Source organism: Eriocheir sinensis, unplaced genomic scaffold (assembly GCF_024679095.1).
Source record: "Eriocheir sinensis breed Jianghai 21 unplaced genomic scaffold, ASM2467909v1 Scaffold110, whole genome shotgun sequence".
In the NCBI taxonomy this organism is placed as follows: Eukaryota; Metazoa; Arthropoda; class Malacostraca; order Decapoda; family Varunidae; genus Eriocheir; species Eriocheir sinensis.
The window spans coordinates 80,001-107,083 of record NW_026110408.1 but is presented as its reverse complement, the minus strand read 5'-3'; the positions used below and the strand labels follow the sequence as shown (position 1 = coordinate 107,083).

General features: G+C 44.7%; 1 protein-coding gene across 26 annotated transcripts in view; it reads left to right on the top strand.

Moving 5' to 3' along the window:
* The window catches only part of LOC126989217 (EEF1A lysine methyltransferase 1-like), a 28,066-nt gene extending 6,974 nt beyond the window's left edge, over nucleotides 1-21,092 (top strand). For 4 of the 26 annotated variants that reach the window (XM_050847840.1, XM_050847846.1, XM_050847825.1 and 1 more), the window contains exons 2-6: nucleotides 1,424-1,512; nucleotides 2,527-2,683; nucleotides 15,627-15,866; nucleotides 19,627-19,789; nucleotides 20,428-21,092. In XM_050847840.1, coding sequence (XP_050703797.1) covers nucleotides 15,627-15,866; nucleotides 19,627-19,789; nucleotides 20,428-20,948 — 924 coding nt within the window. In that variant the 5' untranslated portion in view covers nucleotides 1,424-1,512; nucleotides 2,527-2,683 and the 3' untranslated portion in view covers nucleotides 20,949-21,092. Of the gene's footprint in view, nucleotides 1-1,423; nucleotides 1,518-2,526; nucleotides 2,684-15,626; nucleotides 15,867-19,626; nucleotides 19,790-20,427 lie in introns of all 26 variants that reach the window. The other 22 variants (XM_050847838.1, XM_050847842.1, XM_050847832.1 and 19 more) reach the window with 9 other exon arrangements.
* The last annotated feature ends 5,991 nt before the right edge of the window (nucleotides 21,093-27,083 follow it).

The following is a 27,083-nucleotide window of genomic DNA, read 5'->3' as shown; positions in this document are numbered from 1 at the left end:
TGGTTGAAACTGCCAACCTTGAGAGAAAGGCAGTGAGTGGGAAGGAAAGAGATCAAAAGAGAGAGGTAGGGAGGGTCAGGTAAAGGTGAGGAAAGAGGGGGAGAGAAAGGGTGTGAGTGGGAGGGAAAGAGATCAACCCTTAAACCGCTGCAATCGCTTATTTAATCAAACCTCTCCGATCCCGTGACGCTGTGCTCGCTTATATAATCATGAATTTTTGCGCCGTATGTATTGAATTTTCCTGGTGCGCTTCCTTTCAAGTGTGTTCTCGTGATCGCTGGCAACTTAGTCATACCTTCGCATTCGAGTGTTTGTGGAAATGTAGGAGGCGCCTGGAAACTCTCCTGACCCGCCGGGTAGTAATCTACCATAACATAATAGAAAATGCGGTAGTGGAAGAGAAGATGGAGGTTGTCAAGGCAGACTAGATTACAAATTTTGAATTATAACTTGAATATAATACATAACAGTAAGCTCTTTTGCACACAGGTGTGTGTGTGCGTGCGTGCGGAAAGCCCCGGTTGTCTTGGTCCATGGTTTTAATCAGATTTTTTTTACATCATGATAGTTCATTACCTGATTGAGAGAGAGAGAGAGAGAGAGAGAGAGAGAGAGAGAGAGAAGCCGTGCGGGCAGATGTCCACTGCTTCCACCCGCTCCACCTCATTCTACACGACATGTCACTTTTTTCCCCACTTTGGAAAGTGCGCGAATTTTTAGGGCCTATTATTTGCTCTAATTATTCCTGTACCACTCTGACCTGCTGTAATACATCAATTTACATTTTCCTCATTGATGACATACTATTAGATCTATATTTTTGCTTTTTATTATAATGTTAATATTAACTCGCGAAGGAAAAATATCCGGCATTTAGTCCTCCGCAGTTTAAGGGTTAAAAGAGAAAAACTGGGAGGGAGGTGAAAGGAAAAGAAGAAAAAAATGAGAAGGAAGGAGACAAATATGGCGACGGAGAGGGAGAAGAAAGAAAAGAAGTGGGGGAGGAATGAACCAGGGAAAAGACTAACGGCGCAATAGGCTGCGACGGAAAAAAAACAAAAGTGGGTGACGTAGGTGCTTATTTAGGTGTGTTCCTACTTACATTATAAATTGATTTATATTGTTTTAATTTCTTAGACTAGAAAATGCTTATTTTACCGCAAGGTCCCGCGATATAGCGAAAAATCTGTGATACAATACAATTTAAAAATCCGTGATACAGTGAGACCGCGATAAGTGAACCATGATATGGCGAGGGATTATTGTACTCCTGATATACGTACCCCCTAAAAGTAGGTTTTTACTGGTTTACGCAGAAAACAACTATCTACACCAAAAAAGTAGTCATATTTTGTCCATGAAAACATAATATGTGCCTTGAAAATAATACGCCTACTTTTCCTATATTTACACCCCACCCCAGGCTGTGGCCGCACCTCAGCCGTCTCAAAGACCCAGCATTTTACACTCGCAACAACAACATCAGCAGCAGCAGCATCGCCGGTGCAGCAGGTGAGGTGAGTGGCAGCAGGCGGTAAAGATTCGTTTGAGTACCGTGCCAGTATTTCATTACCTACCTTATGAAACATCACTAGCTCTTCATATATCTTCTACAAGCGTTCAGCAATTATGGAATCGCTTTCAAAACCAATTCAAGGACTATTTATTGTTGAAAATAGGGGATAATATTCACGAAAGCTTAGCCCTTAGCAGTGGCCGCGGCGACGGTGCCGCCACGGCAGCCGCAAAACAGCTCGCAGAAGGTTTAGGGTGGGGGAGCATATTTAAACTACTCCAACCGAACTTTACTACCTGCTAACGGGTGGGTGGGGGGGCTTTGACCCCTTGATCCCCCCCCTTCTAACCAGGGGGGCTGTGCCCCCCCTGCCCCCCTAGATTTTTATTTATTTATTTATTATTTTTTTTTTTTACGTCTTGGCCTATAGCGCCGGTAGGCTTCTTCCCGGTGGATCCCGATGGTCGGTCCAAGGCTTCTTCCCGGTGGGTCCTGATGGTCGACCCAGCCCGTTCTGGCGCAGGCGAGTGTTTATAGTGGTGCCATCTTGTGTTGGCTCATGCTGCCCTCCCGGAGCTCATCTTTAATCCTAGAATCTAGAGTCCGGGTTGATAGGTGGGCGTCTGGACAGCATGTGGGTAGTTTTAAGCCACTTGGCGGCGGCTGAAAAATCCCAGCTTGGTGGCACCGGTCCGGGATTGAACTCGTGTCCTCCTGAACACGGAGCCGTCTTGCTATCTGTTCAGCCACAGTCTACCCCATATGCGACTTATTTCTGCGAGGAGGTATTTCTCGCAACACCAGCTGCACTGCCGCCGCGGCTGCCACCAAAGGAGGCTACGCTTTCGTGAATATTCCCTATTTTCAACAATAAATAGTCCCTTAATTGGATTTTGAAAGCATTTCCATGATTGTTGAACATTTGTAGAAAACATATATGAAGAGCTAGAGATGTTTCATAAGGTAGGTAATGAAATACTGGCACGGTACTAAAACGAATCTTAACCCAGCAGGCCGCTGTGCCTAACGGTGGGCCTGCCTTGGTGCCAGGAGTGGCTTCCTCCTCCTCCGCGCCCCACCCGTGACCCACCGCCAGTGTGTGCCGAGAGGCGGGAAGGTGATGCCGCAGGGAGTAATGCTGTGGTGCATGGCTGTGTCTGTGTAATAGTAGGTGTTAGGGTTAAGGTTTGACAGACATCAGTTGTCTTGAAGAGTGGTCGTGGTTCTGAACGGATGTGTGTTGCGTCAAGCTCCACACAGAAAGGATTTAACCCTAGAACACTAAACATGGGTATACCCTACCTGACGCTGGTGACACAATTGCTAGTGCATATAAACACAGTTACTGGGAAAGGCTGCTGGTCGGTCTAGCTTCATCCTTTGTTGAGACATGGGATAATCTTAGGAATAGCGGCTCCTAGCAAGTGTGCATTTAGGGCACAGTGTGTTGGTAATTACAACATTTCTAGCATGTACGACGGGGTTTTGACAAGCGGTTAGGCATGTTTATGTCACAAGGGGTGTATTTTTCCATGCTGGCCTCACAATTTTTTCTAAGTCCATTGTTATGGTTTCACTCGGGGCTCTATAGACAGACTGAGCCTCTTAGCTGCCTTGCAGTGTACCATACAAACTAGTTCCTAAGCCAGTAATATCCAGAACGCGCATGGATCATTACGCTTTCAGACATAAAATGGTCTTTACGAGTTCTACGTTATTTTCTTTTCCAGATTAAGGCAAGTAATGGCGAAGTATTTGTATTTTATAATTTTAAGCGACTACATTCTTGAAATATTACTACGCAGGGTGTATCGCTTCCAGCAGCTGCCACGTAGCAGTTTCACTCTTAGTCTTCCTTCCGTGCGCCGCCATGGTGGACGGTACAACTACACTGATTCAAGAATACTCCAATATGTGTTTAAAACTAATGTAGAAAATATTGAGGTTTATATCCACTTAATTATTTTCATTTATAAAAAAAATAAAAAAAATGATTTAAATCAAATAAATCTGATTTAAGTAAAAAAAAATCAGATTTTTTTTTATTAAAAAAAAAAAAAAAAAAAATCAACAACCCTGAAATGCAGTGTACGTATTCCAGAGAAACGTTCCACTCACAGTGTCGGGTAGCTTCAGACTGAGGAGAAAGACAGCGTCTCCGCGCGGTGACGTCATCGATGAAACAAAGTTAAATCGAACATATCGCGTTAGATAAACGTATCTCCTTAAATATCAACTCGTGTTAAATCAAAAACGCGTCATTTAAACTCGTGTTAATCGAGAGGTGACTGTACCACTGTTTACACTGACTGAGACTATGCAGCTGTGCTGGTGTGACAAAGATTAGGTGGTGACTTGATTTAACACTTATGTTCTTTTGCATAAAATCCTGGCCAATATAATGCACATTCAGTGTGAAGGACAGATCTGCAGGATCAGCTGGACATTGCTTCTGTCTGTCTGTTGGCAGTCTTTGCAAGATGGGTAGGCTTTGGCAGACTAGGGTAAGTTTTGTCAGTATCCAAATGGTCACGTAGTGCTCTTGCCACTGTCTCCCCAGCTGGCTTGAATAGGTTGCTACAAGCATCGTCAACCACGGCAGCTCGGATCTGGTGCACGGTTGTAGTGTTTGGTTCTGCTGGATGACAGTGTTCAGCAGTGCCATGAAAGAAAGTGTCTCCAACCTGCTTTACTGTAGCATGGTACATAATAGCACTCTTCTTGCGTTTACAACACTGCCAGTCAGTTGAGCCATTTTTATTTCTCCGCTTAACATTGCAGGGGCGTAGGAACCATGGGGGCAAAGGGGGCAATTGCCCCCCTACTTTTTTCAGGGAGGGGGCAAAGGGGGTATTTTGCCCCCACACTTTTTTGACATCAGAAAAATTTAAGGACGGGGGTTTTCCACAGACCTAAAATGAAAAAGGTGTCTTGATAAAAAATAAAAATAAATCCTCTTTGGCTGGCATGTTTTTCCAACTTTTGAAGTTATCTAGACCAGGGTATCTCTAATGGATAGGACTACAAATGTAAACAATACTGCAGTGTGTAATAATATATATATATATATATATATATATATATATATATATATATATATATATATATATATATATATATATATATATATATATATATATATATACCTTCGACTTTTCGTACTATCTGAGTTTCGCAATCCACGAGTTTCGCGGTTAGTCCTAAATTCTTACCATCCCGACTTTCGCGCATTATCACCCCGAGTTTCGTGCTGCTTTGACACGTATGGGTCACGTCTACTTACCATCGGCATCACACACGTTATCTTTAAAGGTAGTATCACACTGGACGTTTTCCACCAAACATTGTGGCTATGGCAAGAGAGAGAGAGAATGGGAAGAAAGCACGAGTCGTTTTGAAGCCGCAGTTGAAAGCGGCTGCCTTACGATTGGCTGACAGTTCTGAAAACACTCTTGTGATTCGCAACGAGTCCGATGACATCATCGCCGACGCTCACCCCATCAGCGGCTTCACTGCCTTAAGGCGGTATTACAATGGCTGTTTTCGTCCAACCGTTGTGGCTACGGGCAACGCCCGTACGCCCAACCGGGAGCAAGTTCACGATTATCAGTAAGATGGTGTCACACAGTGCTCTTTCTTCCCACCGCGTTGGCGCCACCTAGGGCAACCGGCAACTCCAACTTTTCCTGGTGTGCGTCACACATGGCCAAGGTCAGTTGCCCATATCCACATCCACAACGTAAACAAAGCACTTGCCCTGTATGAACATGGCGTCTGCTAAAGTAAGGGCTGCTGCAGCTTGTGCTGCCATTACCCAAGTTATGGACTTGTTGCTGCAGTTAAATGGAAGGAAGAAACAGTTGTGGGTGTGGCATATAGTTCTTGCCAGTTCTGTCACCACTGCGTACGCCAACCCATCCATCTTGTCTCAACCACATAAACACATGGATCGAATAACAACAAACACACACACACACACACACACACACACACACTCACCAGACTCATTAGGAACCATTGCAAATATTTGTGACAAACAGAAACGACTTCACCATTTCTTGAGTGTGTTAGAACTTATTTGGTGAGTGGCTGACATGAACCAAACCTAGCTCTTGGCAAGAAGAGAGCAGTCGTCATTAACACTGTTCTCTTCTTGCCATTGGGTATGTTTGGTTTGTGTGAACCACTCACCAAATAAGTTCTAACACACTCTAGGAAATGGGGAAGCCATTTTTGTTTGTGAGAAACATCTGCCATGGTTCATGATGAGTCAGGTGTGTGCGTGCGTGTGTGTGTTTGTTGTTACCGATCCACGGTTTATGTTGTCGGAGTATAGATGGGTGGGTTGGCCGCTCATGCGCAGTGGTGACAATGAGAACTGGCATGGAGGAACCACAGACACGCCACACCCACAACAGCTTCTTCCTTCCATTTAACTGATGCAACAAGTCCATAACTTGGGTAATGGCAGCACAAGCCGCGACAGCCCTTACCTTAGCAGATGATGCCATGTCGATACAGGCAAGTGCTTTGTTTACATTGAGGATGTGGATACGGGCAACCAACCTTGGCCGTGTGTGACGCACACCCGAAAAAGTTGGATTTGCTGGTTGCCCAAGCTGCCGCCAACGCGGTGGGAAGAAAAAGGCTGTGTGACACCAGGTTACGGACAACCGACAACTCGCTCCCGGATGGGCGCATGGGAGTTGGCAGTAACCACAACAATTAGAGGAAAACGGCCAGTGTGACACTGCCCCAAGGCAGCGAGGCGGCTGACCGGGTGAGCGCCGGCGATGACGTCATCGGACTCCCAGCGAATCACAAGCGTTTTCAGAGCTCAGCCAATCATAAGGCTTCGTATGTGGCTTTAAAACGACCCGTTCTCTCTTCCTGTTTTCTTCCTTTTTCCAAGGCACGTATTTTGGGATAGCAAAGGAGTAGTCCTAAATGCTCACCATCCCGACTTAAGCGCTTTACCACCCCAAGTTTTGCGCTGCTTTGACATGTACGGGTTACGTCTACCTACCTTTGGTGCTATGAGCGCTGCTTTAAAAGGCGGTGTCACACTGGCTGTTTTCATCCAACCATTGGGGCTACGGGTAACCACGTGTATGCCCAACCTGGAGCGAGTTGTCGGTTGTCCGTACGAATGGAAAATGGTTGTGAGTACGAGCGTGGGTTCGTGAGTACTGCATGGCTGTATTTAAACAAACAGATGACGGTAGTGCCTGAGGAGTGAGGAGCAGTGGAAGATGGTCCACTAAGAGACTCATAAAGTGGCTTGGCAGAGCTGCTTTGTTTACTATTTAATTGATAAGAGAACACCCCGTGCTGTGGAACCAGAGCTCAAAACCTTTTTTTCTCCTGTCTATGAAAATTGAAGAAGGACTCCCAGTGTAGTGTTCCTGGCTGTCCTCCCGTGAACTATGCATGCTCAAAAGCGAATGTGAACAAACAAAGACTTGTTAATAAAGAGCTGTGCTCATGCATCCCTTGACAGTGTGGCTATGCTCACTTCACCTGCCAACTCCCCCACCTCATGACCCTATGATGCCCTCAAGGCACCCCCCCCCACCACATCTGCCAAAATTACGGGCCTGCATATACAGTACACATCAATACAGTTTTGTTTTTTGAAAATACAGTATATAGTACATCGATTTAACGGATTAAAGCCTGCAGGAAAAATACGGTAAATCAAAATATCCGTTAAATCATTTTTTTAGATGGGTTTATATACACACACACCTATTACATACACAAATGCATATTAAATGTATTGCAAACAACTATACACTACCCATACACACACACACACACACACACACACACACACACACACACACACACGGCCCAGTAGCTCAGGGGTAGAGAGTCTGGCTCAACCAGAAGGACCGGGATTCGATTCCCCGGCCGGGTGAAGATAAGTTGGGTTTATCTTCTTTCACGTGTAGCCCCTGTTCACCTAGCAATGAGTAGGTACATGACGTCAGGCAAGGAGTTGTGACCTCGTTGTCGCAGTGTGTTGTGTGTGAGTGGTCTCAGTCCTACCCAAAGATTGGTACTATGAGCTCTGTGCTCTTCCGTAGGGAAACGTCTGGTTGTCTCAAGAGAGACCCGCAGCAGACCAAGAGGTGAATTACACACATGGCCCGGTAGCTCAGTGGATAGAGCGTCTGCCTCACAACCAGAAGGACCGGGATTCGATTCCCTGACCGGGTAAAGATAAGTTGGGTTTATCTTTCATGTGTAGCCCCTGTTCACCTAGCAGTGAGTTGGTGGTAACCGACGTAAGGCGAGGAGTTGTGACCTCGTTGTCGCTGTGTGTTGTGTGAGTGGTCTCAGTCGTACCCAAAGATCGGTCACTGAGCTCTGTAGCTCCTTCCGTAGGGGAACAGCTGGCTGTCTCGAGAGAGACCCGCAACAGTCTAAGAGGTGAATTACACATACAGTCTGCAGTGTATATGTATAGATTGTTTCACATGTGTCACAGTGGCTTACGTGTGGTAGTAACTTCCCATGTATTTACCTATTTGTAGTCTAGGTGGCCCGAGCTCAGCTCTAATAGTCCCGTCTCCATATCTACATTCATCCAGCCTTTCCTTCATTTGATGGACACTGCTCGCCTCCACCACCTCTTCCCGCAAGCTGTTCCATGTGTTAACACTTCTATGTGGAAAACTATACTTTTTCAAGTCACCCAAACAGGTTCCTTTATTAAGTTTCTTTCCATGTCCTCTCAGCCTCTGCATTCTCGCAGTAGAGAAAAGATCATCTCTATCCACCTCATCCAACTTATTTACCAACTTATACAGTGTGATCAGATCTCCTTTCTCCCTTCTTTGTTCCAGTGTCGTCAAGTCCATCTCCTTCAATCTGTCTTCATATGTCATATTCAAGAGTTCTGGGACCATTTTAGTTGCAATTCTCTGTATTCTTCCCAACTTTCTGATATCCTTCTTTTTGTGAGGCAACCATACAACTGCAACATATTCAAGTTTTGGTCTTATAAGTGTTGTCATAATTTTCTTCATCATTTCCTTATCTATATAATGGAATGATACCCTTATATTTTGCATCATCCTGTATGTTTCTCCAAATAACTTGTTTATATGCTTTTCTGGAGATAGTGTGTCTTGCATCGTTACTCCCAAATCTTTTTCTTCATGTACCACCTTTAAGTTTTCTTCTCCCATCCTGTATGTTTTCCTCAGTCTTTTTTTACTTTTCCCCATATCCATAACATGGCATTTGTTTGCATCAAATTCCATCTCCCATAATTGGCTCCATTTATACACTCTATCCAGGTCTTTTTGCAGTTCTTCAGTCTTCCTCCGTCTTCACTTTTCTTATTAACTTTGCATCGTCTCAAAAAGACTCATATAACTTTTTATACCCTTTGGCATATCATTTATATATATTATGAACATTATTAGTGCCAGAAATGAGCCTTGAGGAACTCCACTCTCTACTCTCCTCCAATTTGATTCTCTTTTCTAATCATCATTCTCTTCCTGTTAAGTAGTCCTTTATCCACTCGATGATCTTTCCGCCCATTCTTCCCCATTTCTGTAGTTTCTAGAGTAACCTTCTGTGCGGAACCTTGTCGAAAGCTTTTTTTCAGATCGAGATATACACAATCAGCCCATCTTTCTCTTTCTTGCACCACATCTATTGCTCTTGAGTAGAAACATAGTAAGTTGGTGACACACGATTTCCCTTTTCTAAATCTAAACTGTCCTTCATTTATCATGTTTCCCTTTTCTAAATGTTCAACCCATTGTTTTTTTATTATACTTTCACAGATCTTGCACATTACACTTGTTAGAGACTTGCCTATAATTTAATGGTTTAGTTTTATCTTCACTTTTATAAATTGGTATAATGTTCGTTCTCTTCCACTTTAAGGGCACTTTTCCTGTATTTATAGAGCATGTTATTATGTCATAAATTGGTTCCAATAATTAATTTCTACACTCTTACACTCTTTTAGCACTTGACCAGAGATTTCATCCGGTCCCATAGCTTTCCTTCCATCTAAAGATTCCATCAGCTGCAACAGTTCCCCTTTCTCAACCTTTACATAATTTAACTTCTCTTCATTACAATTTTGTGGTTGCAGCTTTCCGTGTGGTAGTGGAGGGACAAGGTAGCGACTTTAGTTCGAGTCGCTAGAATCAGGGGACCAACACATGAACCTCTTCAGCGACGGCCTAATATCTAGCCTCTTCACTGGCATAACTTCTGACACCGCGAAGGGCGTCGAGTGCTGGGAGGTGGAAGGGGGAGTAGCGGTAGGACTCATTACTGAAGTTTTCAGTTTGAAGAACGTGTCGATCTTCGTTTGCTTCTTGCAGATCCGTTGTTGAAAAAGATCGACAACAAAGTCCTTAAGCTGACGAAGGGGGTAGTAAAGGCTTGTTATATGGGGCTCGGAACGCTCCTCAAGGAACCCCATGAAGACATCAAGGTACTGAGCCATCTCCCCAAGCGGCACTTTCTTTGCTGGGGGTTCGTCATCGTCGTCATTGTAATTGCCTTCGACACCTGCAGAGCCATGCTATTCTCGACTTACAGCCTCCAGTAATGCGCTAGAAAATGCACTAAACTGAACAAATATGCACTGAATAATGCTCTATGCACAATATACGAAATTTGTGTGCTGTTCTGATGCAAATGCGCTAGATATAGCGCATTTCGCGCTAGTTTGGCAACACTGGATCATGAGTCATGAGATGCGGGGGTGGTGAGCAACCATCAGTGTCATCAAAGCATCATCATTAATGTGGCGGGATTTTAAATTAGTGGTTGGCAACAGCCACGTGCCGACTCAAAATCTTTGTTTATACATGTTTTGACGATCCGGTATGATTGACCTCAAATCGATTTCCCCAAAATCAATCCGATAAATCCGAAAGTACACTCAGCCCTCGATTTAACGGATTAAAAGGGGGGAAGGGTGGTCCGTTGCTTGAAAATACTTACATACGATAAATACCGGTATACAATAAAATTACTGTTAAAAAAAACGTAAAATGATACAGACAAACCTAATAATAAATGTTGGTATATAATTCTTTTATTGTGTATGTTGTCTGCACGTTGTCTGTATAGGTGGCGTTCACTACTCGTCCCGTTCAAGCTCTGTCCGAGCTCCGCTAGAGGACCAACAAAACAAACCACTCTTCTTCTTCTTTTGACCTGTTCTGCGTTGGTGCTGTAAGACGGGCACAGCCTAACTAGCCCCATAGAACACTCCAGAAGAAGCCATCTCCACCTTCGCCTCCGCTCCCCCGACACGTCTTGTTTTGTTGGCCTTCCAGCGATCAAGGGTTGACAGTGGGGCCTTGGGGGGGGGGGGGATATTGTTTAGGCATATGGGTAAAATTCTACAAGTGTGCTAGTCTCGCATGGGCAGACGAAACATTTATTTTTCAGTTTTCAGTGTGTTATGAAATAATATGATAATTGCTTGTCACAAATCATTAAATGACTGACTTTTCAATGGCTGTTGCACCCGCCGCCGCCCGCTGCCGCAGCCACAGAGAGAGGTTCAACATGCATACTGTCTATATTCATTTCACTCACCGCTCACATTCGGAAGCGGACACGCTAATTGAACAAAACCAGGTAAATTAATGTTTTTCCTCCTGTGTATTGCCCCCGTACGCATGCGTGGTGGACAACAGCGCGACTTTTTTTGCAAGGAGGTATTTCTCGCAACACAGGCCCACGAATTGGACCACACGCCGCCGCCATGTCCCGCCCTGCGCTTCGTATTTCCGCCACCCCAAATTGCGAGCCAAATAAATTTAACCAAACCTAACTTAACCTAACCTACCTAACGGAAGGGGGGAGGGGGACTTCACCCTCCTCGACCTCCTTAAAGGTGCGGTCACACTACTATCCATATCAGACCCCATGACATACCGTTTTTCGCAAATATCTTTCAAACGAAGACTCGGATCAGCATGGTGCTGTGGCGCGGATTGTTTCACACACTCCGCTAATTTTTGACGCTATTGTGGACTGCCAGATACGGTTAATTATGGCGTTTACTCTTGACTGTGATGGCAAAACCTGCGTGAGCCACTCACACATTCGGACAGGTGAGGCGTGACGTATTGTGAGGTGTATCCACCAACTACCTCCACCCCTGGCTTCCCCTACTCCCACCCCTCCCTTTCCCTCCCTCCTACCCTCCTCTTTCTCCCCCACGCTCTTTCTCCCCCATACCCCCCTTCTCTCTCTCTCTCTCTCTCTCTCTCTCTCTCTCTCTCTCTCTCTCTCTCTCTCTCTCTCTCTCTCTTCCACTTGCGCTGCACACGATATATGAACCCATGCACACGTGTGACTTGAATTAATGGCAGATAAGTAGAAATTATATGCTGATTAAGGTTGGATAGTTTACGCAAGCAATCGTAATTGATGTTATTGCTTGTTTCACCGTTACACCGTATTTGGTAAGTGAAAAAGGTACGTAACATGGTAAGTATCAGGCACGCTGCCGATAGACGGCTGATACCCACGTCCTGTGGAGGAAGGAGTTTTTCATCGCTGTCAGCCATGGCCAACATACTACGATGTCCGCGTGGGTGCAAAGGAGTCATTACACTACGACTCTTCCATTTATATGACCAAGAGAATATCGAGAACAAATTAGGGATAAGTGTGAATAGGTAAATAATGAATCAAAGTTATATTTCGTAGTTACAGATAAAACAGTCGTGTGCGTGAAACACCCAACAATACTTAGCATATACTTTCGAGATATCCGCCATCATAGATAAGTCATGTGTGCATAACTTCACATCTCATGTACACAGAGAGAGAGAGAGAGAGAGAGAGAGAGAGAGAGAGAGAGAGAGAAGGGAGGGAGAGGGGGGGGGGGAGTAAGGGAAGCAAGGGGTGGAGGTAGGTGGTGGATACACGTCACAAATACGTCACGCCTCACCTGTCCGAATGTGTGAGTGGCTCACGTAGGTTTTGCCATCACAGTCAGGAGTAAACGCCATAATTAACCGCATCTGGCAGTCCACAATAGCGTCAGAAATTAGCGGAGTGTGTGAAACAATCCGTGCCACAGCACCATGCTGATCCGAGTCTTCGTTTGAAAGATATTTGCGAAAAACGGTATGTCATGGGGTCTGATATGGATAGTAGCTACTGATATCGCTGGATCCAGCGGTACGGCTTGATCGGCCAGCCATTTGCGCTGCACAAGCTATTGATATCGGCTGCTTTGAGCTATCGATACGGACCGTTTGCACTGGCCGTACTGCTAGTCTGCTAGCGATAGCGGTAGCCGAATGGAAGGGAATAAATAACTATCGTTTATTCAGCATACATGCAATCAAAAAATATTTCATTTCTTTTTTTGGGGAGGTACTTTAAATGCGTAATAAAAAAGCTAGACGACAATACAAGAAAATTTCCAAATGTATTTTTTTTCTTTAATGGAAATATAATATTCAGTTCTCATTTGACCTGAGTGACTTTCCAACGGGTCACATGTACAGCAAGAGCAAGAGCGAACACACTTGCCAGCCATGGTCTTATCCACTTTCGTTTCACTTTTCTTCTTTAAGTCCTCACTGGCTACAAAACAAGTGGAAAGAGTAGTTGTGGACAGAGCTAATCCAAGAAGTGCTTCCTTCATAGCGGCTAGTGTTGTTATGATATGATCCGCTAGCTAGCTAGCTAGCGGACTCTGCATGTGGTGTGACCAGACTGCCGCGCGTATAGCTGGCAAGCCAGCGAAAACAAAAGCCAGGCTAGCGTTAACAATAGCAAGTGTGACCGTAGCTTAAGGGAGGCGATGCAAGCAGTTTTGATGAAAAATATCACTTTCTGTGATATTGTTATTATTTTAAGGTTTTGACTTTTCTAAAGCCGGTGTCACACTGGACAAATCTACCCAGCAACGGACAGAATGTCCGTTGCTGGGAATTTGTCCGTTGAGATTTTGTGGTCCGTTAAATCCGAAATCCGGTAAATCGAGGGCCGAGTGTAGACAGTTTTCCACCCCGAGTGGACTTCCCTTCTATGATTTAGTAATAAGAAGCATATCTTTTATACAGTTTATGTGAACCACACCCCAAAATAACTTAACTTCTAGGCCTTCTTGATGCCCTTGATGGGTATTGAGGTCAAAGGGCCCCATCTTGTGGATGAAATTCACTGGAAGGTGAGAAGAGGTGGGATGTCTAGCGGACATCATTTCAAAGCTTACACAAGGCATACAGTGACCAATAATTAGTCAAGAGAGCATGGTTGGGTATTGTTTGAAAGAAAATGTCATGCTTACTCTACTTCAGCATGAACAAAATAAATTTGACAGCGAGCCAAGTCAAAAAATGCCTTGTCGACTATTGTCAACACCCGCGGTTTGAGCCCAGGCACCAGCTGTCGATTATTGTCGGCTCCCGCGCTTTAAGGGTTAAAGAGGATTAGAAAAAGAAGAAAAAGGAAAAGGAGGATGAAGACCTGGATGTGGAGAGGGAAGGGGAGGAGGACATGTCAATTATTTACCAATATCCGTTAATCACTGGGGGCATACGCTGGGGGGCGCATTGCCTCACTCACCCATCGATGCCAAGTCCAGGGGTCCCGCTGGGCGAGTCTCCATGGAGGCTCCCTTCCCATTCTGAGTACATCCCGGCAGGATCTATTGACTTGTTCAAGCTATGAACTCCGTGGGCTCCCCCTTGGCCTCCACCACTCAGGATTGTCTCTTACTGAGACAATCCGATCAGCAGGATCAGCTTCAGGGTAACGTGCCACGTGCCCGTATAGCCGGAGTTGGTGTTGACAGACTATGCAGGTAATCTATGTCGGAACAGTCTCAGGGAGTAGTCGCCTGTTTAACACAAAGTCATTCCAGTGATATCCCATGATTCTGCAAAGACATTTATTACCAAAGACATCAGTCCGCCTCTCCAAGTCCCCATTTAGTGTCCATGTCTCACAGCCATAGAGTAAGACAGGGAGCACAAGGGATTTGAAGATCCGGATCTTTGTCCTTCTGCACAGGTATCGACAACGCCATATATTCGTGTTGAGTGAGTACATAACACCGTGGGCCAGACCAATCCGCTGTAAGACTTCCTGGCCTGACTCACCATTGTAATGAACTACGCTACCAAGATACATGTAGCTCTCTGAGATCTCAACGTCCTCGCCACATGCATGAACAGACTGTACTGTGTCATCCAGCAAGCCTCCAAGCACCTGTACCTTGGTCTTGGCCCAGGAGACCTGAAGTCCCAAGGGCTTTGCCTCCACGTGCAGTGCCTCGAGAGCCATCACCAAAACCTCCAGTGACTCTGCCAGGATTACTGCATCATCGGCAAAAACAAGGTCAGTGACCCTGGTATTGCCAATGGATGCTCTGCAATGACTCTGGTCCGCAACTTTGCCAAGTACCCAGTCCATACAAGTGTTGAAAAGTGATGGGGCAAGGACACAGCCCTGCCTCACTCCCGCATTCATGGGAAAGAAGTTGGACAAGCTCCCCCCTCACTTCACAGCATTCTCTGTCTCAGAATACAGGCCAGTCAGCAGACCAATAGTCCTTGCAGGAATCCCATGGAGTAGCAGAAGATCCCAGAGTTTCTCGCGATGCATTGAGTCGAACTCCTTCTTGAGATCGACATAAGCTGCAAGCATCCCCTGTCGAATCTCACGTTGGCACTCCACCAGTATGCGAAGTGCTAGGATACAGTCAGTTGTTGACTGACCAGGCGTGAACCCAGACTGTTCAGGTCTCTGCAGCTTCAGCAGCTGGCTGTGAATTCACATCAGCAATATGTGAGCAAGCACCTTGCCTGGCACATTGAGCAGTGTAATACCAGCACGTAACTTTACAATTTGGTAAATGGTTTCCCTCACTGATCCAATAGAATTGTTTCTTATTCAGCAATATGCTTTGTATCTTGTTCTAGTTCTCTTCCTAGAATAACTTCTCCAGCCTTCCTCTTCCAGTTTTATTTTTAGCATTAAGTGAACCACACACAATCAAATGTGTTTGATCATACAATTTGAGAGTGTGTGGGCAAGTTTGAATAAATACAAATAAACCTATCAATTAATATCAACTCTTTACTCACAGATGAACAGCATGGAAGAAATCCAAAATAAGATGAGGGAGGAGGAACAGAAGGAAGAGTCTGAAGAGGAAGAAGAGTCTTGCTCCCTTTCGTTCTCAGCATCGCAGGACTCTGAAGCACCCCAGTTGTCAGCGGCAACCCTGGGGGCCCTGCTGGAATTCTACTCGGAGGAGGAGGAGAGGAAGGACAAGCTGAGGGAAGTGAGGGAAGGAAACGTGCCAGAGGTCTTCACCGAGAACTGGGTAAGGGAGAGACACAGACAGACAGACAGACAGACAGATGGAATAAAAGCTCTAGTTGGAGCCAGTGATCATATTGTCCTTGTCTTTCAAATGAGTGTTAAGGAAGCTCTGGCCAGTGGTGAAAGAAAGAGCACAAAACTTTACTTTAAAGCTCTAGTTGGAGCCAGTGATCATATTGTCCTTGTCTTTCAAATGAGTGTTAAGGAAGCTCTGGCCAGTGGTGAAAGAAACAGCACAAAACTTTACTCTGCAGGAGACCATGTACAGGCAAGTCATGTAATGTTCAGCGGTGTTACTTGGGGAGACGTAAAGGACAAGAATATTGAGGAGGTATTGGAATAGTGATTCAGACCTGCATACCATTTCAACTGGCTTCACACAACTTAATAAATGAAGCTAAGGCCCAGTTGGGTGACTCAGGTACTAAAGTGGCCCACACACTATCAAATATGTTCATCAAACTTAATGTTTGATCCAACACTGTACCTGCATCATACACAGCCACTCACTGTATGATTGATCAAACTTCACTTGGGTGTCTGGTAGCGCCACATCAACACCGGGGACACGCTGACAGCATGAGTAGGGCCTCACTGCACTCGATTTTCTACTCAAGCTCATCCCTATACTGTCCAAATCCCTTATGCAAAAGTTAACCAGCATTTTCATTCTTTCATCCTCTTTACTGGTAAATCTGGAACAGCTTTCCTTCGTCTGTATTTCCTCTTGCCTACAGCTTGACCTTCAAGAGAGGAGTATCAAGACACCTCCCAAAACTGACCTCTCTTATGACAACTCCTTTATATTTCTTTATATAAGAGCAATGATTAGTGGTCTCTTTTGTCTCATTATTTGTTTCCCTTGAACTGTTTCCTTTACTGTAAATAAAAGAAAAAGTAAATTGTTTAACAAATGTCATGTTGAACTTGAAAATATTAAACTTGCTTAACCCCTCTGCTGCAATTGACATGGATTTCACCTTCACTGGATAGTGGAGTGTTTCCCATGTGGTATTGGTATGCTGGATTTCCCTTCCCAAGGTGCATGACTTTACATTTTTCTTCATTGAATTGTAGCAGCCATTTGTTGTTCCACTCCTGTAGCTTGGCGATGTCTTCTTGTAGGAAATCCACAGTCAACAGGTTTATCTTTGTCAAACATGTTGGTCATTCTTTCAAACTTGGCTGCACACTCTCAAATTGTATGATCAAACATTAATTGGGTAAACATATTTGATAGTGTGTGGTTCACTTAATGCTAAAAATTTAACTGGAAGAGGAAGGCTGGAGAAGTTATTCTAGGAAGAAAACTAGAACAAGATAAAGAGCATATTGCTGAATAAGAAATGATTCTATTAGATCAGTGAAGGAAACCATTTACCAAATTGTAAAGTCTCTTGCAGAGGAAATCAAACACAAACCACTTGCCTTTCATCCCCATGCTCAAAGCGAAACAATGAAGAACAGTGTTTATCCTCTAGCACCTTAATGGATCACCTACAAAATCTTCCCAAGGAACATGTAAATTGCTAAATAAGGAACTGTGAGGGGAAGTCATCAAGGAGTCAGAGAGCTACATTCCTAATGTGCAAACCAAATTCAAAGGAGATTAAGTATAACACTACAACTTTTGTGTAGAGAATGGGAAGAAAACTCCTGATGGTGTCTGTGAGGATTCCACACCTTGTGCTTGCATCACAGAAGCTATTGATGGAGTCTGGCACAAATCTTTGCTATTTACACTACCTATTTATGAATTTTATCCCTCTCTGTAGTTTTATCTCCAGTTTGCTTTCAGGCCGATCTATTTTTGCTGTGGATATGATCACTTGTACCTATAAACCTATCAACAGTTTAGATGTGGGCAGCTCCATCTTATCTCAGACTTTATTGCACTTAGAGGTTACATGCCTTTGAGGTGCCCTGAGGAGTGCCATGAGAGAGAGAGAGAGAGAGAGAGAGAGAGAGAGAGAGAGAGAGAGAGAGGAGAGAGAGAGAGAGAGAGAGAGAGAGAGAGAGAGAGAGAGAGAGAGAGAGAGAGAGAGAGAGAGAGAGAGAGAGAGAGAGAGAGAGAGAGAGAGAGAGAGAGAGAGAGAGAGAGAGAGAGAGAGAGAGAGAGAGAGAGAGAGAGAGAGAGAGAGAGAGAGAGAGAGAGAGAGAGAGAGAGAGAGCAGCCAATTTTTTTTCAATGCTTTGGCTCTGCCACCATAGGCTTTCTTGTTGGGGCCTGCTGGTCACCCCCAGCCTGTTATGGTGCAGGCAAGTGTTTTCAGTGGCGCCATCTTGCTTGGCTGATGCTGCCCCCTGGAGCTCATCTTGGATCCTCTTTTTTAGAGAGAATCTAGAGTCTGGCTTGATGGGTGGTCTTCAGGACATCATGTGGGGTAGTTTTAGGCCACTCATAGATGACTGAAGATTACCAGCTTTTTGTGTCAGGCGTGACGCAATCCCATGTCCTCCTGAATGTCACGCCAGCACGTTGATCACTCAGCCACTGCCTCCCCAGGAGTGTATAATACCTGCATCTATAAATATGTTTGGTTGATTGAAATTGCAAGGAGACTAGTCTTTTTTTTTATGTGAATGCCTATAGTGCCGGTAGGCTCTCTTGAGGGGCCTGAATGGTAGACGGCCCCAGCCCATCATGGCGCAGGCAAGTGTTTATAGTGGCGCCATCTTCTCTTGGTAAGGAAACTAGTCTCCTTGGTGAAATTCATTGGTAGAAGCCAACAGTTGAGTAGTAGTGTACAGGGCTTTACCTACTGTATTGTATGACAACAAGCATATTACAATGCTTTGACTACATGCGGAAGAACATAACTTGTTGAGGCAAGAGCTCCTTCATAATATAAAGATCTTTCAGCTGCTCTTACAAATGACCCTTCACTGGAAATGGCAATCATAGCTGAATGAAACATTTGTAGAAAGTAAAAAGATGCAGCAGAGGTGACACTGCCTACACTTATTAGCTACAGAAATCCCTTTGTTTGCACTGATCAGCCGACCATATATTCCCCCTACCCTGGCTTGGTCTTGGTCTTAGTTTAGGGGTTTGCCTAATACTGCCATATTGGCAAAACTTATTAGCTGAGCTCCTTTGCTATTGCTGTTACAAAGGTAGTCCCACACCTGTGACTGGACTGCTGGTAAGGTTGGGCAAAGTTGTGTGGCTAAAGGCTCAACTCAACGCAGGGCAGGCCCACTCTGGAGGTGGTTGAGATGTGGCGCAGGTATTTCAGATTGTTCACCAGTCAGATATTCATAGTTTTCAACAATTTTAATGGAAAATTTTCAAGCTTTGACCGTCCAGATTTTCGCAGGATACTCAGGGTTTCCGGATACCCGGGGGCTGGATAGTCGGGAGTTTACTGTATGAATATTACAGTACAGTGCTGGTCCAGACCAAGTCTTGGTCTGGTCACTGATGGTGCGCCCTTAGCCAAATTAATAAGCCTGAGGTAAACAAAGCTTCAGAATGAGCAGCAGATCACATCCCACATGATGCTGTTGATACAGTATGGTATGTGTGTGTATTGTATGGTACACCAAGTGTGGCATGGGTACAGAATTGGATAGTTTTGTGCAACACTTTTGTCCAGTTTTTGGTATTGTTTTATTTTTGCCTGATTTTATTCAGTGTTGCCTAGAAAAGCTAAGAGTGACCTTCAGCTGAAAATTTTGAACCCTAGGGATTTCTGAGTATTGGACGCTGGAATGACGGACTTTTACTATACCACTATGACTGCAATTTTCCCTTACAGAACCTAAGCCAGTTTTGGTACAGTGAGAGCACCTCACAGCACCTTGCGCAAGAGTGCTTGAGGGCGGTGAGTCCCAGTGATGGTGGTGGTGATGCTGCAGTTGCCTGTCTGTCCTGTCCAACACTCTATCGCACCCTCCGTGCCCAGAAACATCAGTGTAAACGTAAGTTTGTGTGTGTATATGTGTGTGTGTGTGTGTATGTGTTTACCTAGTTGTGACATGCATAACATGGGGTTTTGTTTATCTGAATTGGTCAAACTTAGCTTCAATTTCCTCCTTCAGTTTGTATTCATGTCCTCTTACTGCTTTCCTGTCCCATACAAACAGATCTCAATCAGTAGGCAAGATTCCATGTAGGTTACCCTTAACCAGACAAAGAAATTTCAGTAAAAGAAGTTGGAGATTAAGTCAAAGTTAGCTGGCCTAGTTTTGGTGTAGTGCCCAATTTATGAGAGCTTCATGTGGATAGGAAGTCGATCACACTAGCACACACTTTTATCTCAGCAAGTCGTACTTATCACTGGTATATGTTGGACATATTCATAGATTTGATGAAAGGGTTTTGATCTTGGTTTGGGAGGCAGCCACTTGTTATTTAGCTCCATCACTGTGTCTCTTTAGTGGGGTTACTCTAATATTTTATTGCTATGGAATTTTATCAGTTTTTTCTATGCCCTCCATCACCGAGTACCAGTCATGTCACCTTTCTCCTCATTCTTTTAAGGACAGCAGCCCAGACATCTCCAGTCTTTCCTTTTATGTGAAATCAGACAGGACCTTTCACTCTATCTTCCCAACAGTTGCTCTTCTCGAGTACGATACAAGATTCTCCTGTTTTGGTGACGACTTTTTCTTTTACGACTTCCGCTCGCCGCTCGCTCTTGATCCCAAGCTCCGTTGTGGCTTTGACCTGGTAGTGGCGGACCCACCCTACCTGTCCGCCGACTGCCTCACGAAGACATCGCTCACTATTCGGTTCCTCAGTAAGCCAGATGGTAAGGTTATTCTGCTGACTGGAGCCGTGATGGCAGACTTGGCAGAGAGGCTGCTTGGCACAAGGCCTCTCAAGTCTGCACCCCCAGTCCACCACTCCAACAACCTTGGCAACCCCTTTGTGCTCTACGCAAATTATGGGTTTGATGATGATGATGATGATGATGATGATGAGGGGAAGGAGGAAAGAGAACGAAAGAAAAGGGAAGAAATGAAGGAAGAGGAGGAGGAAGAAGAAAGGGATAGAAAAGAAAGGGAAGGCATGAAAGAGGAGGAGGAGGAGGAAGAAGAGAGAAGGGAAGGAGAAAAAGAGAAGAATGATAGTTGATTATGGTCGTGATTATATATAATTAACATTATTATAATATTATAAATATTGTTATTATTGTCTTGCCTCCTGCTTATGGTTAGTACAGAGGATGGGCTGTGACCCCCTCACTCACCCCTTCAGTAAAGTATTCAATGCTAGTAATTAAGTAGTATTAATAGTCCTTCTAAACAGGTTCCATACCTTTACAAGAATGACGTCTACACACACACACACACACACACACACACACACACACACACACACACACACACACACACACACACACACACACACCCCGCTCTGGTAGCTCAGTCGGTAGAGCGCTGTGCTGCAAGGCTTCACGGCCAAACGGGCGGCAGTTCGAGCCCTGCTCAGGCCGGATTCTTTCTGTTGACTAGGAGTGGTTACTGCCCCCCCTTGAGCAAGGGGGCAGGGGTGTGTGGTGTGTGAGGTCCTTGCAGTATCCAGAGATTGATGATAAGGAGCACTTGCTCATGTCGGGAGGGCACCTGCTGGCGAAAGTGAGTCCAACTTGTGATCAGGCCGTAGTGAATTCCACACACACACACACGCACACACACACACACACACACACACACACACACACACACACACACACACACACACACACACACAAACACTATTCTATAGACATGTGAATGGCAAATTGAAGAATAGAGAAAAAATTGATAAACTGAAAATGGATGGAACCACATATGAACACCCAGCAGAGATGGCAGAGGTGATGAACAACAGCTTTCACAGAGTTTTCACAAGAGAAGAAGAATTTGTACAACCCCCAGGCCAGGAAAGAGGAAGGGTTATGCAAGATATACAGTTAACGCAGTGTAGGAGGTCAAGGAAAGTTTGAACAACCTGGATGTGAGAAAGGTAATGGGGCCGGGTGGAGTATCAGGGTGAATTTTGAAAGAATGTAGTGAGCAACTTGTGGAGAAACTGCACTCCATAAGGAGTGCCTCCCAGAGTGAAGGAAAGGTACCACAAGATTGGAAGAGAGAGCAAACATAGCACCGATTTTTAAGGGAGGCAAGAGAGAGGACCCATTGAATTACAGACCGGTATCAATCACTAGTGTGGTTGCGAAGATATGTGAGAGACTGGTTAAAAACAGGTGGTTAGATTTCTTAGAAAGTGAGAAAATTATCTTGGATTGCCAGTTTAGATTCAGGAGAGGATCTTGCATCACCAACTTGTGTTACTACTTAAGGGTGACAGATTTAATACAAGAGAGAGAAGGCTGGGGGGATGGAGTGTACCTGGATTTGAAAAAGACATTTGATAAAGTACCACACGGAGGACTAATTTGGAAAATTAAAAATATGGGTGGAGTGGGTGATGGACTGATTAAGTGGCTGGAGGACCTCCTAACTAACAGGGAAATGAGGACAATAATCAAGGACAGGGTTTCCAACTGGTGCCCAGTGAGGAGTGGGGTCCCACAAGGTTTGGTGTTGGCACCAATAATGTTTGCTGTTTATATAAATGATATGGTGGACGGAGTGACTAGCTACGGGTAATTCGATTTACGCGAGTTTGGTTTACGCGTTTTTGAAATAACGCTGGGTCCAAAATCCAAAAAAATGTTTAATTACACTTTTTTCACTTATACGCGATATTTTATGGAGTGGCCACCAGATGTCTCACGCAACTGGACTCACACTGCGCCGCGGCCACACAGCTGAGCTCAGTTCTTCCCGTGCGCCACTTGAACAACAATACAGTACCCACACTGCCACGCTACTCAACAATAGGGCAGGTACCGGTACCAGTACCGATACTAACGGTACCAGCTATACGGTACGGTACCGGTACCAGACTGCTCGGTACCGGTATCAAACGGCTCGGTACCGGTACCAAATTGCTCGGTACCGGTACCAATACTAGCCAGTCGCTCATGGTGTCCCTCATTTCTTCCTCACACGAGTGAGGCTGAGTGCCTGAGTGGATATCTCGGTGATATGGATATTCTCTCTCTCTCTCTCTCTCTCTCTCTCTCTCTCTCTCTCTCTCTCTCTCTCTCTCTCTCTCTCTCTCTCTCTCTCTCTCTCTCTCTCCACTGAATGAAGTGAATATTTATTTTTCGATAGAACCTACCTCTTGTTTGATTTACATTGTTTTTTTTATTTACGCGACCTCTTCAACGATACAATACTCGCGTAAATCGAGAGTTACCTGTAATTGGCTCATGCTGCCCACAGGAGCTCATATTTTTTCCTCTTTTACTCCCTTGTTATCGCAAAATACTTACCATGGAAAAAGGAAGAAAACGGGAGGAGAGAACGTGTCGTTTTGAAGCCACAGATAAAGCCTTACGATTGGCTGAGCTCAGAAAATACGCCAACCCAATCAGCGGCCTCACTGCCTTAAGGCGGTGTCACACTGGCCGTTTTTCTCTAACCGTTGTGGCTACTGGCAACACCCGCACGCCCATCCGGGAGCGAGTTGCTGGTTGTCCGTAAGCTGGTGTCACACTGGGCCTTGTTCTTCCCACCGCGTTGGCGGCAGCTTCGGCAACCGGCAAGTTTTCCAGTTGTGCGTCACACACATGAGGGGAAATTAGAAGGGTGTGTGGGGGAGGGGCAGAAGGGAGAGTCAGGTCTTGTCATGACACACACACACACAGGTCATGTTTTGACCTGGGTCAGGTCATATCCTGACCAAAGCCCTGCATGATCTGCCTCTCCTTTCTGGCTCTCCCTCCCCACACCATTCTCATTCTCCTTCTGTGTGTGTGTGTGTGTGTGTGTGTGTGTGTGAGAGAGAGAGAGAGAGAGAGAGAGAGAGAGAGAGAGAGAGAGAGAGAGAGAGAAATTTACATAGATTTACATAGAAAATCAGACCACACAGACCCCATGGTCCAGACTTGGTGGTCTGTCCTTAAACCTAAGTGATTTTACATTAATCAGAAGACTCCAAAACGTTGCATTTCTACTCTAGTTGATATTAAGTTGAAGGAAGTGACGGTCGAGCTTATTTTTGAAGGAGTCAATCGTGTTACACTGGACCACTGATGATGGGAGCTTATTCCATTCTCACACTACAACGTTGGTGAAGAAAAATTTGGTGCAGTCTGAATTTACTTGTCTACATCTGAGTTTTACGCCATTGTTCCTCGTGCGCAAAGTGTCATCGATCATAAACAATGTTGATCTGTCTACATTCGTGAAACCATTAAGTATTTTAAAACATTCGATCAGTTTTCCTCGGAGGTGACGTTTCTCAAGAGAGAACATGTTAAGGGTAGAAAGCCTTTCTTCGTAGGATTTGTTGCGCAAGGAAGGGATCATTTTCGTTGCCCGACGCTGAACACCTTCTAATTTAGCAATATCCTTTGCATGGTGGGGAGACCAAAACTGTACCGCATATTCCAAGTGGGGTCTGACTAAACTGTTGTAGAGCGGGAGTATTACATCTTTATTCTTAAATAAAAGTTTCTTTTTAATGAAGCCCAACATTCTGTTCGCTTTATTTGCTGCATCGATGCATTGCTGTGAGAATTTGAGGTTTGACGCGATTTTGACCCCCAAGTCCTTGACGCATTGAACGCTTTTGAGTTTAACGCCGCGCATTTCGTAATCAAACTTCTTATTCCTCGTTCCAACTTGAAGGACCTGGCACTTGTCTACGTTTAAGGGCATCTCCCATCTATCCGACCAAGCTGAAATTTTGTGCAAATCCTCTTGGAGGCTTTGCCTGTCTTCGTCAGTGAGAACCGAGTTACCTATCTTTGTGTCGTCTGCAAATTTACTAATGCGGTTATTGAGTCCAACATCCACGTGGTTGATGTAAATAATGAAGAGCACTGGGCCAAGAACCGAGCCCTGAGGGACGCCACTAGTGACCGGCGCCCACTCTGAGTTAAATCCGTCAATCACTACTCTTTGTTGTCTGTTGCTCAACCAATTCGCGATCCATTGGTTTACCTGACCGTCAATACCTATTTGCTTTAATTTGTAAAGTAATTTATGATGCAGGACTTTATCAAACGCTTTCTGGAAATCAAGATAGACTACGTCCAGTGATTTGGTTACGTAATAAACAGTGAAGAGGTCGTTATAAAAGGTTAATAGATTTGATAGGCAGGATCTTTTGTTTCGGAAGCCATGTTGTGAGTCCCCAATTAATGAGTGGCTTTCAAGGTAACTCACAATTTTGTCTCTAATTATGCCCTCAAGTAGCTTACCTACAACCGAAGTTAGACTAATGGGCCTGTAATTACCTGGTACTTTTTTGTCTCCTTTCTTTAAAATCGGTGTCACGTTAGCCTTTTTCCAATCTGAAGGGACAATGCCTTGTCGCAAGGACATATTGAATACGGTTGTGAGGGAGGAGAGTATTTCGCTCTTTGTTTCTTTCAGCAGAGTTGGATTTGAGGGCTTTAAGGACTTCATCGGGTTTAATTTCAAAGTTAGACAATGCATGCTCGGGATTTACATTAGTACTGGTGTTGGTGGTGGTGGTGGGAGGACTGTTATTAAACACCGAGGAAAAGTAATTATTTAATAGGTTTGCAACGTGTTGGCTGTCAGTCACTAGTGCACCGTCGCTGTTTGTTAAAGGTCCAATTCCACTTCTGATCGCCTTTCTGTTGTTTATGTAACTGAAGAAGGATTTCGGATTATTTTTACAGTTGGCTGCAATATTTTCCTCATATCTACGCTTTGCCTGATGCAGTAATCTTTTACTCGTCGCCTTGCATCATTGTAAAGTCTAATGTTTTCAGGCGTGCTTTGGTCTTTCTTTAACCTGTAAGACAATTTTCTCTCCTTGACTGAGTGTTTAATTTCGCTATTAAACCAAGGTGGACTTTTATTAGTGTTAATTCGCTTCTCGCACAAGGGGACAAATGTGTCCTGCTGAGTGAGTAAGTGATTTTAAAGTTTAGCCAGGCGTCCTCTGCATTGCCGTCATCTGATAGTTGCATATCTATTAGTTTTCGTCGGATTTCTACGAAGTTGGCTCTTTTGAAATTGGGCACCTTAACTTTATTTTCAGTCACCGATGTTTGAGCTCTAATGTCAACGCGCACTAGTTTATGATCGCAGGAACCGAGGTGTTCTCCTACCGTGACATTACTGACTAGGTTATCTTGGGTCGCTATAACAAGGTCAAGTATGTTATTTTGTCGAGTTGGTTCAGAAACCATTTGGCTTAGATAATTTTCCTCTAGAAATTCGATCATTCTATGGGACTCACCTTCTGTACCCGACAGTGTCGCCCAGTCGATATGGGGGAGGTTAAATTCTCCTAGTATCAGTGAGTCGCTGTTATTAAGTGACTGCCTTAAGACGCTGTACATTTCAAGATCGCCATCAAGTGATTGCCCCGGAGGCCTGTAAGTGACAGATATATTTAAATTGACTTTTGCAATGTTTACTCGCACGCACAAATGTTCAACGTTACTGTTTCTTGGTATTTTGTCAGTAGGTTGCAAGTAGCTTTTGACGAAAAGGGCGACACCACCCCCTCTACGGTTTACACGATCATTGTTGAAGAATCTGTAGCCATCTATGTTGTATTCGGAACTTAAATCAATATTAGTGGTGTCGATAAATGTTTCGGTTATAGCAATTACGTCAAAGTTTTCTGTCAGAGCAAGACATCGCAGTTCATCAAATTTGTTTCTTAGGCTACGCGCATTGAAGCTAAGGACTCTTAGGTTATCTTGAAGCTTGGTAATAGAGGTACTGGAGGGTTCAATGTTACGAGTCTGTTGCGGTGTATGGTGTCTATTTACACGGGCGGGATGGAAGGACGTGGCTGAGAGTCGTTTTTTGTTGTTCGGGCGTTACGTACGGCGTTGTTGAGGAGCCTTCCAAATCTGGCTGCCCCGATGGGGGACAGGTGTATGCCGTCCCTTTGGAAAAGTCTACTCTGGCCGTAGAAATCGTTCCAGGCGTTAAAGAATTCGACGTCAAGCTCTCCGCAGAGAGTCTGCAGGCGGTTGTTGAGGCTGAAGGCCTTACTGTAGAAGTCGCCCTCATCCCATGTCCGTGGTAGAATTCCTGAAATCAAAATATTAGGGGATTTAGACTTATACTGCTGGATGAGCCTACGGTACTTGTCCAGCAGTTCCTCAGACCGGGTCGTGGTGACGTCGTTTGTACCTGTGTGGAGAACAAAGAGTGAGTC